This window comes from Paramormyrops kingsleyae, chromosome 9, assembly GCF_048594095.1.
Source record: "Paramormyrops kingsleyae isolate MSU_618 chromosome 9, PKINGS_0.4, whole genome shotgun sequence".
NCBI lineage: Eukaryota > Metazoa > Chordata > Actinopteri > Osteoglossiformes > Mormyridae > Paramormyrops > Paramormyrops kingsleyae.
Genome location: NC_132805.1, coordinates 34434227 through 34447907, shown reverse-complemented (window position 1 = coordinate 34447907; position 13681 = coordinate 34434227). Strand labels below are relative to the sequence as shown.

The 13681-nt window shown below is 47.3% G+C and overlaps 1 protein-coding gene across 3 annotated transcripts in view; it reads left to right on the top strand.

Annotated features, from left to right (window-relative positions):
* LOC111844341 (cyclin-dependent kinase 14-like) overlaps positions 1–13681 on the top strand; it is a 102591-nt gene that overhangs the window by 67875 nt on the left and 21035 nt on the right. For all 3 annotated transcript variants that reach the window (XM_023812732.2, XM_023812752.2, XM_023812743.2), the window contains 4 exons: positions 3436–3499; positions 5317–5365; positions 8737–8876; positions 10100–10217. In XM_023812732.2, coding sequence (XP_023668500.1) covers positions 3436–3499; positions 5317–5365; positions 8737–8876; positions 10100–10197 — 351 coding nt within the window. In that variant the 3' untranslated portion in view covers positions 10198–10217. The remainder of the gene's footprint in view (positions 1–3435; positions 3500–5316; positions 5366–8736; positions 8877–10099; positions 10218–13681) is intronic.

Sequence of the window (13681 nt, the reverse complement as noted above, 5' to 3'; positions counted from 1 at the left end):
ACCCCCTGCCCTCCACAAAGGAACAAGTGAACACCCCAGTGGTGTGTGTATATATATATACAACGCAGACATGGTTAAGAAGAATCTAATTTTCTACCTAGAGTGCCATTTTTTTCAGGAATCTGGCCATGAATGTACGAATGTGGGCGGCATGGGGTGACCTTTGACCCTGGGGAATTGCGGTGTCTCCTGGCTGAAACTCCAGCTGATGCCCCCCACCCCTAATTTGTGTTTTCAGTTCCTTCATGGTCGGTACGCTCTCAGCTTACCGCTTCGTTTCGTTAATGGCTTGGAGTAAGTCATGTGACCTGTGTCGAACCCTGTCATATTAAACAGCTGAGTAAAGATGAATCACCCACAAGCGTCGGAATAGAGGTGGTTTCGTCCGGCTCAGTTCCTCCACAGTCAGCTGGCGTTTAATAAATTCCCCGTAAGAATTTATCACCCGTGAAGGACTGTTATTGTCCCTAAATTCCAAATGCATGTAGCTGTTCCAGGTCCTAAACCGTAAGGCTGTGTGCGAGTCTTCAGCTGCGCAGTCATCGTTAAAGCATGCAGATGCACTCTGTCATTCTCCACTGCTTTACTGGGGCTGTTGATGGGCCTGGACCAATGTTTACTCGGTGCCACTGAAGTAAATTGTCTGCTAACAGGCAGGTGACCCAGAACCCCCCCCCCCCCCCCTGTGGAAGCTGTGCTTTTGGGAAACAGGCCACTGGTTTATTTGACCAGATTCCAGGCTACTTAAGTGTGACCGGTTAATTGGAGTCAGATGCCCTTTCCCCTGAACTCTCCTAGAGTTGTGCCCCCCCATGGGGGGCTGATGTCATTACGTTGTCCTCATTCCCCTATTGTCCCTGCTGTCTTTTGGCCACTGAAGGTGAATAACCGCCCTCTTGCTTCCCTGGGGTCCCCCCCACCGAATGTCTTGTGCTAATTATCATCCCCCCCCCACCCCAATTCAACGGGTCACGAAAAGCGATATGTTTGATGTGCTGGTGCCTCGGAGGCCCATGAATTCCTCCACATCTGAGGTTCCGTTACCCAGGATGCCTCAGCGCGGCTGAACGGGGCCATGCAGGCTTCGGACCACCCAGCTACACGAGGTCTGTTTACACGACCCCTTCAAGGTCATCTCTGTCACAAAATGGGCTTCAGCCTCCCTGGCTGGCTTTGCATTCCTCTGTCTCATCGGCCGCACTCTCCATCCCGACCTCATTTCCTGCCTTGCTTGAGCCTGGCCTTCATCACTTGGTCGTTGGGTCTCTGCTAAAACCCTGCAGCTGTTTCACTGCTAAGGTGATGTCCTGTTTCACATCTTTACTGCCCCCCCCCCCACAGAGCGTTTTCTTGCCCCAAGCCCACAAGCCCTGGTCATTGGAGAGTGAGTTTCTGATTGGGTACCACGTTGGGGTCCTCGAACTCCGTCTCTGCAAGTGTCCGCGCTCTTTTGCTTGTGCTCCATGGCCTCCCCAGGCCTAACCTCCCGGCTCCATTCCAAAATGCTTTTCATGGGGGAGGAAGCCGCCTGGCTTTTATTTTCGAAGAGCGGGCGGCTGTGCAGCTGCTCCTCAGCACGGCTGTCACTGGCATTTTTAAAACGAGCACCGTGTAATTAAACTGACTGCACTAAACACTATTAATCTGGCCGGTTCGGGCCCCTGCCAGCGGAGGCGAATGGGGCCTCGAAAAGGACATACCCCTGCCCCCACCCCTGAGAGAAGAACCGTGTAATTTAGCGCGCCGGCTGCACACTGCCCACACCGTCACGTTAGCATGCTAACCGCGTGTCGTTAGCGTAGCTACCCTGGGCCTTTTGTGTTAAGTGACGGTGGCTCAGTTGGTCAGTGTTTTCACGGAAGGTTCCGGGGAGCGTTCGGACCGTGCCCCCTGCGTTCCCGTCTTTCTCACTCCGCTCTGGGCAGAGCTGAGATTGCTGATTCGAGCTCGCGGTCTCGCTGGATGAGGTGCCGAATCTCTGACAGGACTGCCCTTTTACCAGAGGAATTACAGCTCGGGATGGGGGGGGGGGGAGGCTTGAGGCCCCAGGTGTAATACCCACCTTTGAGTCATTGAAGAGACATACGAAATGCCCCCCTTCCCCCACCCTAATGTCCTCACTCTATGATGGATGGACCCGGCCTGGTTAGGAACAGCATTCCATCACCCCCCACAGTGGCGGGAATGGGGAGGGGGGTGGAACAATAGCATATGTACTGTAATTAAGAGAGTGAGAGACCCCCCCCCTACTTCCCCTGACCCCTCCCACCGAGAGGGTGCTGCCAGAGAGGGCTAATTTCACTTTCCTCCTCCGGGGCGGGAAGGGAACCGGGAGAGAGCAGGTGGGATAATCACCCTTTGTGTCAGGCTTCAGACGTCCACCCCCCCACCGACACACACACACATACACACACACACACACATACACACACAGAGCTACACACACACACACACACACACACACACAGCTGTACACACACACACAGAGCTACACACACACACACGGCAGTTTAACCACTTAAACAGCTCTGTGCTTCTGTGGATTTAACGGTAATTAGATGATTCAGTGAAACGCTCTATTTCTGTGTCACTTGTGGACATTATTATCATTATTATTATTATTATTATTATATTGAGAGTGGATAGTCTTGTCATCTTCCGCCTCTGGGTTTGGGCCTGTGCATTATCATTATAAATGCCTGTCTGACACATGCCTGGTATATTGACCGACACTCGCGTTGAATAATTCCTGACCAGCTTCGCCCGCCACACGTTCTTTGCTCTCATGCAAACGAGACACGCGTGTGATACCTGCCAGCCTGTCTTTCCCATGTCAAGTTCTCTCTCGCAACTTTGAAAGGGCGCATTTCCATGAATGTCAGTCAGAGCGGAGGTCTGCTTGCTTAGGGAGCAGCGCCATAACCGCAGTGCAAGAGGCATCTGGCTGTTTTACGAGGCTCTACTGCCCTCCGCTGGCAGCAGGGGGCTAAAACACAAAATCTGCAAAACCGTGTCTGTTCAGCAGATGTAGCCAAAGAGGCGTTGAGTAAATGTGGGATCTATTCTGAGTGCAGTCATAGGGCTTGTAAGTATATGGTTATATAAAGGTTCATATCTGATGGCCAGTGCCACTGAAAGAGCTCTAGGCATTTAAAAAAGCATGTGTTTCTGTTTGACTATGGTATTGCCAGGTCCCTTATTAACTACAAGTTTATCTTCTCTGAATGGATCTGACTGTGATATTAAACTTCTGTTTTTCTCAGTTCTCTGGCCAATGGACTGTATATTTGAATGGCCTTTTTGCTGTTATTGCGCTAATCTGTGCAGCCTTACAGTGTCAGGCCACATGCAGTGGTGTGCCAGTGTGTGTCTGTGCATGTCGGTGTGCGTGGTGATGTCCCAGCTGCCCTAAGATGGCCTCACTGTCTTTTCCAGGTACTCGGCACCCCGACCGAGGAAACGTGGCCTGGCGTCCACTCCCTGCCTCACTTCAAACCCGGTGAGCCCCCGTTTCCCATGAAAAAAGGGCGGGTTTTTAGCTTACTGCTGGCTGTCTCCCGGATGTTCATCTCATTCTCCGTGTAGTTTCAGTGCTTCCGAGTTAACGGCTTAAAAGTTCTGTATTCTGGACTCTTCTACAATAAAACACAAGTACACAGGCCTTGTACAAAGGAACAGCAGTAATGCTGGCTATTAGCAGTGCACTGTACAGTGGTTATGCTCACATAGGTTATTAATTGGCAGATTTAAACCCCAGTCTGATTCCCCCATGTCATGGTTCTTTGCTGGTTCACAGGCAACACTGAAGTTCCTTAACCAGTACACCCCCTGCTGGCCACAGCTGTATTGCCACCTTCTTGTCCCCATTCTCTTCCCAAGCTGCTTCTATCAGTGTCTCATTATCGGCCGTCCTTTTGCCAAAAGCGGAGGCATGCCCTGCCCTCTGATCTTCTGGGCGGCCGAGATGGAGCATGTGCACCAATAATGAGTCATTAAAGGGTCACAAGTTAATTATAGTTCAGCGGCAGTTGGCGGTAATTAACCCGGAATGTTCATTTGTTCAGGTGAAAGTGGGGCAAGTGGGGAAAGAAGCCAGATCGGCAGATTCGTGTCTAAATCCAGTCAACTGCAAAGCGAAAGCAAGGAAGTCTGTGGTAGATAATGTCTCACAGGGTGGACGTGTTTGGGGGATCGAGAAAGGGGGGGGGTGCTTAGTGACAGTGACAAATGACATGTATGTGTAACCTTCATATATTCCCCGAGTATGGGTGTATTTATAGAATTAATCTCTTTTTTTTATATTTTTATATCTCTGGCAAAGTAAATTACTTAATTGTAAATTATATGGATAAAGTCTTCAACCACACAATGTATGTAAATGAGAACCACTTTGTAACACAGATGCACTTTAGCTTTTGAACAGCAGGGGACACTGTCACTATTTACTACTGCACTGAGGACTGTTACAGATACTGTGTCTGTTTTATTCCACTTCAAACACTGCATTCAGACAAATAAAAAGTAACAAATTCACAATAACTGGTTTACAGATGCCTACTTGTTTCCAAGTGCTTTGAAAAGCAATAAATATATGAAGATATATTAATATATATATATATATATATATATATATATATATATATATATATATATATACTGTTTAGCAGGTTAATGTGTTTCTAAAATAAATTCTTGTAGATTTATATCTAGGAAATTATTGTGAATTTTATATATAGCAAATGGTCTTGTTTTTTGAAAAAAGTATATCTGCAAATGTTACAATTATGCATTAAATCATGTTGCATACACTAATAAATGCATCCACACTGTATACGGCATCCACCCTTTAGCTATCCCTTTGTGCAGGGTAACCTGAGTTATCAGATCGACGGTCAAGGTATCGCAGCGCTTGTGTTGAAGTAACCCTTTTTAAAATAATTGTTAGTTATTGTTGGTAATCTTTTATTGTGCCTAAATTATGGTTTAAACTTTACCATAGATATGTACGTATAGAAAATGCATAGTACATATAGTTTGTTACAATCTGTGGTTTTACACATCTGCCAGGTGCCTTGGAACATTTCCCCTGCAGGTAGTGGGGGACTGTAACGATATTTTATGTAACTGTGGTTCTAAGATTCAGAACCCAGAGGCCAACATATGATTTCATAATGGTTTAAGTCAAACCCTTCTTCCGGGATGCAGCCACATGTCACACATCATTGTCTTGTATGTCATGTTTAAAAGCTTTGATATGTCATCCATTACACTCATAACCTGTGTTAATTTGCAGTTAATCTTTTTTTTTCCCCCCAGACCGATTTTCCATGTACAGTCCGAAGAAACTTCGGCAAGCGTGGAACAAGTGAGTGTTGTTTTTTTTGTGTACTTTGTTTTGCTTCTCCACAATGAGATGGATAACAGCCTGTTTACTGGACTGCATCACTGGACTGTACCCGTGGTTCTCAGAAGCCAGGAAAATGTCATCCAATTCAAGCAGGCCAAGTGTTTCTGGTTTGTTCTCTTTATGCTTTGACAGGTACTGACAGGTAGAGGCAGGTCTGCCACAGCTAGTCTGGATCCTATTTCTTGGGCTTTATTGATATTTTTCCCACAATATGTTCCCCAAAAATGTGGCTTATATTTCTCTGGACCTTTCCGGTCACATCTTTGCTGTTGCCTGCTGGCCTTGATTGGCTGGGGCCGGAGTGTCACATTTTTGGGCTGTGAAGCAAGATCTAAGGTGTCCCAAGCCAGTCAGAAGTGTACGAGAGAATCAGTGAACTACTGTATGTGGCAGTATAGTGTTCCTAAATCTTTACATTAGGTGGTTGAATGGATGGATGGATGTGAACCCAATTATCAGAGGCCTAATTGGAGCCTGATCTTCTAAATCAAGTGCTAAGCTTCTATCAAACCTTAGCTTTTAAATTACCACCTGAACATCAATTTTTCTCCAAGGATATGACACTGTCAGATTCTCCAAACCTGCATAATGCCAAGTGCCTGTCATTCATTTGGCCCGTTGGATGCCGTATACAGAGACACATTGCTGCAGTGGGGCTCTTTCTGCTCACGTTTCCGTTCTGTTTCAGTGTTGCTATGGTTATTAAAGTTGCATTTCGTGGTGGTGTCTGTCGGTCGGCTGCCTCGTCTGCCAAAGCTAATCTGGTAAATTGATCTGCCGGGGGCCTATTGAATTTTTATTCTCCCCCTGCTCCTGATAGTCTTCCCACTGTTCCCAGTTTCCAGGATCCTGCACCTCTGGCTGGGACCTGGGGAAAGTATGAGACCAGGAGGTTGTTTTTTGGTGCCAGTTCTCGGGCTGCCCATCGCTCAGAGGCTGCGATGGGATCATGGTGGGATGTGTATCAGGTTTTCATGAGAGCAGTAACCCGCAGAACAGACAGAGACGTCGACAGCTGAGCCTCGCAGAACCGGGCTCCGGCTCCTCTGAAGTGCAAACATGTCTTTGGATTTTAGTGCCTGCCGTTTATGTTCGATTGATGGACTGTCAGTGTCGGTAAAGCAACTGGAAGGATTACTGGTGCAGTTCCTGTCACTCGTTCAGCCAGTACTCTGCTTTCTGAACTGGGGGGGGGGTTCGGTTACAGTCTTGTTAGGTCACGGGGCCAAGTGTATACAGTAGCAACCCTTTATAGAACTTTATGCCTCAAATGCTCTTTCACCATTTAGCCCCCCCGTACACACACACACACACACACACACACAGGACAGGAAGATAGACAGACAATCATGGTATTGATAGACCCCCTGAGTTGATGAAATACAAGCCTATTAAGTGATTTTGATGGATAATTCTCTGAAAAAGAGATCTGTCATGAAAACGTTCAGTAGTGCAGTATGTCCTTGTCTGCAGAGAACAGGCATGTGGCTTCTGGCATCGCAGCCAGCGTGCAGAACTGAAGGAACTGGGCTTAACGTGGAGAAGAGACGCACACACACAGGGACGTAGAGACAGATGCGCACAGCCGCACAGCCCAGATCTCAAACACGGTAGCCATGGTTAGCAGACGGCTGACTGAGGATCTGCCCGCAGTAATACATCCTCACCTCTGGGTGGCAACACTGAACCCCGGATGTGAGATGGGTAACAGTAAGAGAATAGGAGATTGGGGTTTTGGGGGGGGGTTCTGTTTTGCACTCTTTGACTGACCGTTTGGCATGTCATGAATCCATTTCGTGTGTCTCTGACCTGCCCTGGGCTGGTATCCCTGGCAACCGTCCAGTCGATGAGGAAATAAATATGTGAGGAGAGAACTGAGGAATGCTAACTGCCACAGCAGCATCCGTTCCTTTCATTGTACGCCAGCTTTTCCATGATGATGACATGCAGTAAATTTAGAGAAATCTCTCCTGCTGAAAGCCTTCTTCACCGTCCAGCTCCTGGACTCTTATTCCGTACATCTCGCGCACGTCCCACAGAGCAGGTCTTGCACACATTTATATTTGACTGAATTTGACTTGTGAAGGTGGTTTGTGACCCACTCATACTCATGATAATCCATTTTATTGCACAGTTATTAAACACCCTGGTTATTCCCACCGGTGATCCACTAATGTAATGTCATGGGAAGGACACAGAGCTGCCCCCCCCCCCCCTCCAAGCCAGTCATCTCATTCTTTGCCACTGGATGAAGACGTTGGGATTTACAGGAAGATGATCCCGGAAAGTGAACGGGACTCATGTGACCACTAGGATTCACACAATTACAGGTTTAGAGAGCTCTTTACGTCAGGGTAATTTTCCGTTGGTCAGCAGGAATCAGTTTAATTTGATTACACCCTCTTTAACGTGAGCCGCAAATGTGCCGATTATGCTGTGGATGAAGCTTACGGCACACGGCCAGGGTGGTCGGGAGCCTCGTTTGTTTGCTTTTGTCTCTTGGTTCGCCTGTTTGTTTATGTGTGATGTCAGCGGTGGCCGGCATTCGGCAGCTCCGCTGGAAACCAGGCATTTTCAGCCTCGCGTCGTTTAACCCCCAGACTTACACTGACTCCATTCACTTTTGTGTTTTATCTCTGTGGTGGTGCTTCACTATGGGGCTCTGAAGGTTACTCCCCAGCCCTGGCCTGAGCACCGTGGCCTGAGCACCGGGGGCCAGCCTTAGGTCTAAACCCTGGAACACATCTGGCTGATTTTCGACCATCAGAAGCTGTCGGCTGTCGATGAGAGTCAGTGTGAGTCTGTGACCTGTCAGGCCGGAGTGTGTCACATGGTCAGACACCGTCTGTCCCCAGCTGTGCTGTTTTGGCTGATGGTTGAATCGGCGTCAAAGCAAATTGGTGAAACTAAGCTCTTTGATTGGGCTGCAATTCACCCGTAGCCTTTAGTTATGCTGCTGTGCTCCAGTGCCGATTTTCACAGTTAGTGGGATACGATCTTCCCCAGCCTTGGTCTGTGTTAATTTTTTGCTCTCGGCTTGGTATGTACCCGGCTTCAGAGGACCAGCAAAACACACAGCAGCAATTAAACAGGAATTTTAATTATAAATACAGAATGTCCTTTGAAAATGGTTCCAAAGTGTCTGGCGTACGAGTGATAGGACACATATTTCATGTTCTTGGGATACTGCTGATCCCAGAGAAGATGGATCCTGTCACGCCTGCCAGCTGGAGCAGCAGGGTCCGGATGAGCCCCAGTGCGCCCGATGGAGTGACCTGGACCGGTGTTGTGAACTCAACTTTCAGCTGTTGTACGGTTCTGTCCTCCAGGCTGGCCCAGGTAGACCACGCAGAGGAGCTGGCTTCCGGATTCCTCCAGTGCTTCCCAAAGAACCGCCTGTCAGCCCAGGTCGCCCTCGGCCATCCGTACTTCAGCGACCTGGCCGCCCAGCTCTGGGAGCTGCCCGACAGTCAGTATCACTGCCCCCCCCCCCTGCACACTTGCACACTCTCCCACACACACAGAGGGACACCCATCTGCATCTGCATTCACAAACAGAAAAAAATGCACACAAGCATGCAGAAACGTTTACACATGTGTAAACGAACAGTTTATCCAATCAGAAATCCAGCCCAGATTCGTGTCAGACGGGGGGGGGGGGGGGCGGGGGCTTCGCTATACTGTGGTGTCTGCTTCAAACTGCAGGGGTCCTCCATTCCAGCTTCAGAGGTTCAGAGAAGCATTTTGTGCTTTAATCTGGTCTGTACTGTTTCATTATGGAACTAAGTCCAGATGTAGTTATTGCTGTTGTTATTTTTAAGAAACCCAGTTTACCAACAGAGCAGGATGCTCCAGCGTGACCCAACAGCAAAAGAGGTTTTCGAAAGTGAACTGGAGTCAAAACACAGATGGAAGTTTCTGTAACCTCACTGTTATTTGGTTAGTGGTCCAAAGTGTACCTTCAATTTACTGACCAGTTTGCATCTGGGACTCCAGCTTAAGTGAATTACTGCACATAAGAAGTCTTCAGTAGATTGTTTAAAGATCAATGATGGATCAAAGATCACTGAGGAAACCACTGAGAAACGGCGGAGAAAATAATTCAATTCAAATAATTCAGAGGACAGTTTATAACAAGCATCCACAACATGCAAGTGACACAGAAAGAATTGTGCGATCGCCATGGTTACAGTTCAATATGAAAATGGATTCAAAGACCACATTGGTGTCCATCCACACAAACACACACAAACATGTGGATGAGGAGACAGGGGATAGCAAGGAAAGAGGAGAAATGGAAGGAAAATGACTGAAGAGGTTAAATCTTGATGGGCTAGATCTACGGGCTTCTTCTGGCTACAGGTGCTGTGGAGTTTGCGTGGAACTCCATCACCTGCAGGATTTGATCTCATCTGGAGTTAATTGCTAATTGCATGATAAATTACCCAGTTGCAGATTCTGCATCCTTTAATGTGATGTGGGTTCCGCAAAATGTTATGGGGAGAAAGTCTTACTAAAATCTTAATTCCTACTGTCAAGCAATGTCCAATGTCCAATGTCAATAGTCCATACTCATCAGCTGAGCCATGCTTGTCATTGATGAGAGTTTTCCTGATAGTCACGCCTCCTAGAGGTTGTTTGACAGACTGCGCTGATTCTCTGCTCTTCTTTGTTCTTGTCCTCCATGCACAGTGTCTTCTATCTTCACTGTAGCAAGCATCCGGCTGCAGCCGGAACAGGAGGATGTGAGTGGCGGACGGGGCAAAGCGACGTCCAATGGCAAGCACTGACACGCAGCACAGCATGCCAGGTACCACCCCCTTGCAGGGAAGCCCCACCCCTTTCTGCTTCACCATGACAATCCAGTGGACTCTATTTTTTTGTTAAAGTGAAGGGGGTGAGTCATGAGAAGGGTTGATGTTTACTTGTGAAAGTGTTTGGTCCATTACCAACGCCACCACTTACTTTACTCATATGTTTGTTTTATTATTACGCTGGTTAACCAGGGATGTGACACAGCACTGAAGGATCTGAAAGCATTTACTCTGGCTGTGGAATTAAAGCCAGCTTAGCTCAGCCACAGACACGTTCAGCGGGGTTTGCTTTTCCGGACTTTGAGCTCACTGCTCTACTGTCCATGGCGTCACAATCAACGTCTTTGGCTGTGTGGTGGCGATTTACAGCCTGAGTAAATCGACTGGGGAGTTGGATGGACAGAGTCCCACTTCTCAGGGATAGTGGGTAGCAGGCCAATGGTCAGGACCGCGAGGCCGAGATGATAACCTTCTCTTCCCTGGCCATTAGTCTGCTTTGGGCTCCTCTGAGTTATTTTCTGTGCAACATAGAGAAAATTCTGATGAATCAGAGCTTCTAACAATGTGATTTTATGGCTTTGGTCATAGAACAGCAGATCCTGCAAGCTGGAAAAGTCTTCAGCAGACCAATAACTAGCAGAGGTGGATTGTTTAGGTCCCGAAAGTTGAAATCCATACCGAGATTTAGTTTCAACCAACCAGATGAATACTTTATTTTTATTTAACCTTTATTTTTCCAGGCAAGCCACTAAGAACAATTTCTTATTTGTAATGACGTCAGAAAGAGGGGGGCAGTAGAGAGAAGGGGCTGGATAAAGAGAAGGAAGTGGATCAGAATGACAGAGCGTTTAAGGGAGGGGGACAGAGACATGAATGGGAGCAGAGAGGAACATCCATCCATTTTCCAACTTCTGGGTCGCAAGGGGTCCAGAGCCTATCCTGGAAGCTGAGGGCACGAGGCAGGAAACAACCCTGGACAGGGGGGTCAGCTCATCACAGGGCTCACACACACACACACACCATTCACTCATACATGTACACCTATGGGCAATTTAGGAACTCCAATTAGCCTCAGCATGTCTTTGGACTGTGGGGGGAAACTGGAGTACGTGGAGGAAACCCCATGATGACATGAGGAGAACATGTAAACTCCACACACATGGAACCCAGACGGAGACTCGAACCCGGGTCCCAGAGGTGTGAGGCAATAGTGCTAACCACTGCACTACCATGCCACCCTGGAAAAAACAGAATGACAAATTGAGTGAGCAATATAGAGCTGGATACAGAGAGAAAGAGGAGGGTGAAGACAAAAGGAGAGGAGGACAGAGAGAGAGAGAGAGAACGCAGGAATGGAGGCAGGGATGCTTATGAGACGTGTTAACACGGCTGGCCAAGAGGGGGCGTGGTAATACCACCGTTACAGTCTGTCAGAGGTTTGAACCCGAGCTCTCATGCCGTGGGACAGCCTGTGGCACGCCCAGGTCTCTGGGCTGTCATCGTCACCGGAGGCTCAGAGGAGAGACCCCACCTTCTGCGACCGCCGTGCGAGACATTTATTACTGTAACTGCGGATGGGGCCCACGTAAGCGGCGGGAAGCGGAGGGGAAAACGCACTTCACTGTATTTGTCTAGGGTGCAGTGAAAGGCTCCTTTTAGCAGAACGAAGTCAGGTTTGCAGGCCCACGTCATTTAAAATGCCGTATTTCTCTCTAAGAAAACAGAAGACACCCATGATTTTAAATTTTTGATATATAAAAAAACTGCTAATCATGGCCGTCTCCATGTAGGGAAACTGTGTTTTCACACTGATATTTCTCGGCACATTATGAAAATATTATTTCACCAGTCTGGGCTCCACCAATAGGAAGAACAATAAGAAATTGTGTGAAACCCAGCAGCCAAATGGTAACGGCGGCGGTTACTGTTAAAAAAGAAAACGTACCTGTGGTGAGATCTGGAAAGCGACAGTCTGGAAAAACAAACATCCACGTGTGAGGTCCTCTCGCGTTATATGTCTGTAATGGGCGGTCTGGGCGTCTGGGCGTATTCAGCCTGATTAGTGCTGCTTTTGTCCACCTGAGACTCAGACGTCAGAGTCTTAAGCTCCCTGCTCTCTGTGGTGTGGCTGAAATTTCCCTCATCATCTGCCCTCACTCATGCTATTCTCCTTCTATACTCGCCCCCTGTCCATCTGGGGGGGTGGCAGTGGACATGGATTCTAACATCACTGATTCAGTGCAACTGAGTAACTTGAGCTGTATGAGTTGTTTACCATTGAGACCACCTGACTGTGTAACATGACCAATCACATACACCGCTACATACAACCTGTCGTTTTCCACGCAAAGCCTTCTCTGACTCGCGAAGGCCTGCAAGCACTTCAGCCGCTTCCAGTCAGTGCGGACTCACCATCCGCACGTTTAAACGCACGGAAGTGCCTCGCCTAATGTGTAATTATTATACCAGTGCGTGTTGTGGCTAATTACCCCTTGAATGAAAATCAAAAAATGTGACAACATGGCCTTTATTTTGCCCAAGAATAATCCCCAGGTGACGGTCTTCTGCGGACTTCTGAACGAGACACATTTCTACAAGCTCGAGTCCTTCTCTCTTTATATTTATGAAGTCGAAAAGAATCAGTGGATGTTGATCACAACATGTGTTTTCACTGTGGATTTTTACATCGAAATGCCAGTCTCACAAATTCGAAAATTTTTGTGAAATGTTTTGGAATTGAGTGTGCCGTCGCCACCCAGAAGGAATTAAATAAATACTCTTATTAATAAGACTAATATTTATTTTGAAAACCCACAAATTTCTGGATACAGAGCTGTAAAAGCCTCTGTGTCGTTCATGTCTTTATTTATGGAAATTTATGATCTGTTTTCTTTTTTTTTTTTAAAGAATGGCTGCTTCTTTTTGTTCTGAAACTCAGTTGAGGGCCAGCCAAGGACTTTTTAAAAAATGGATTTTAGGTAGAAGGCTGTAGCCGCTGATCCCACCTAGAGTCCTCATGACACCTGATGATTTCTCGGAAGACAGAGGATGACCTCCGGTCTGCAAGCTGGAAGGAGAAGCACGAGAGCAACTCGTGCCAGCAAATATGTAGAAGAAGCCAAGCAATTGTACTGAGAATCTCACTGATTACACAACTTGCCACACTTCTGAATGTGGTCAAGCCTGTAAATATTGTACTTTCTAAAAAATATTCCATCCTTTTTGACTGTAACAATAGTATAGACAAATTATTATGCCTAAAGATTTTTTAGTGTGGAGTTTTAATATTCTTATACAATGCTGTCTCTCATAAACCTTTTTCCACGCACTCATACTGCCCATGATGTCTGTCCTCTGATTGGTCAGAACCTGGAGCATGCTGTCTGAATGCAGCCATTTGGTTGGCTGGACAATGGGCACCGCCCACACTTAGGAGAGAGTCCGTGAGGAACCAGAATGG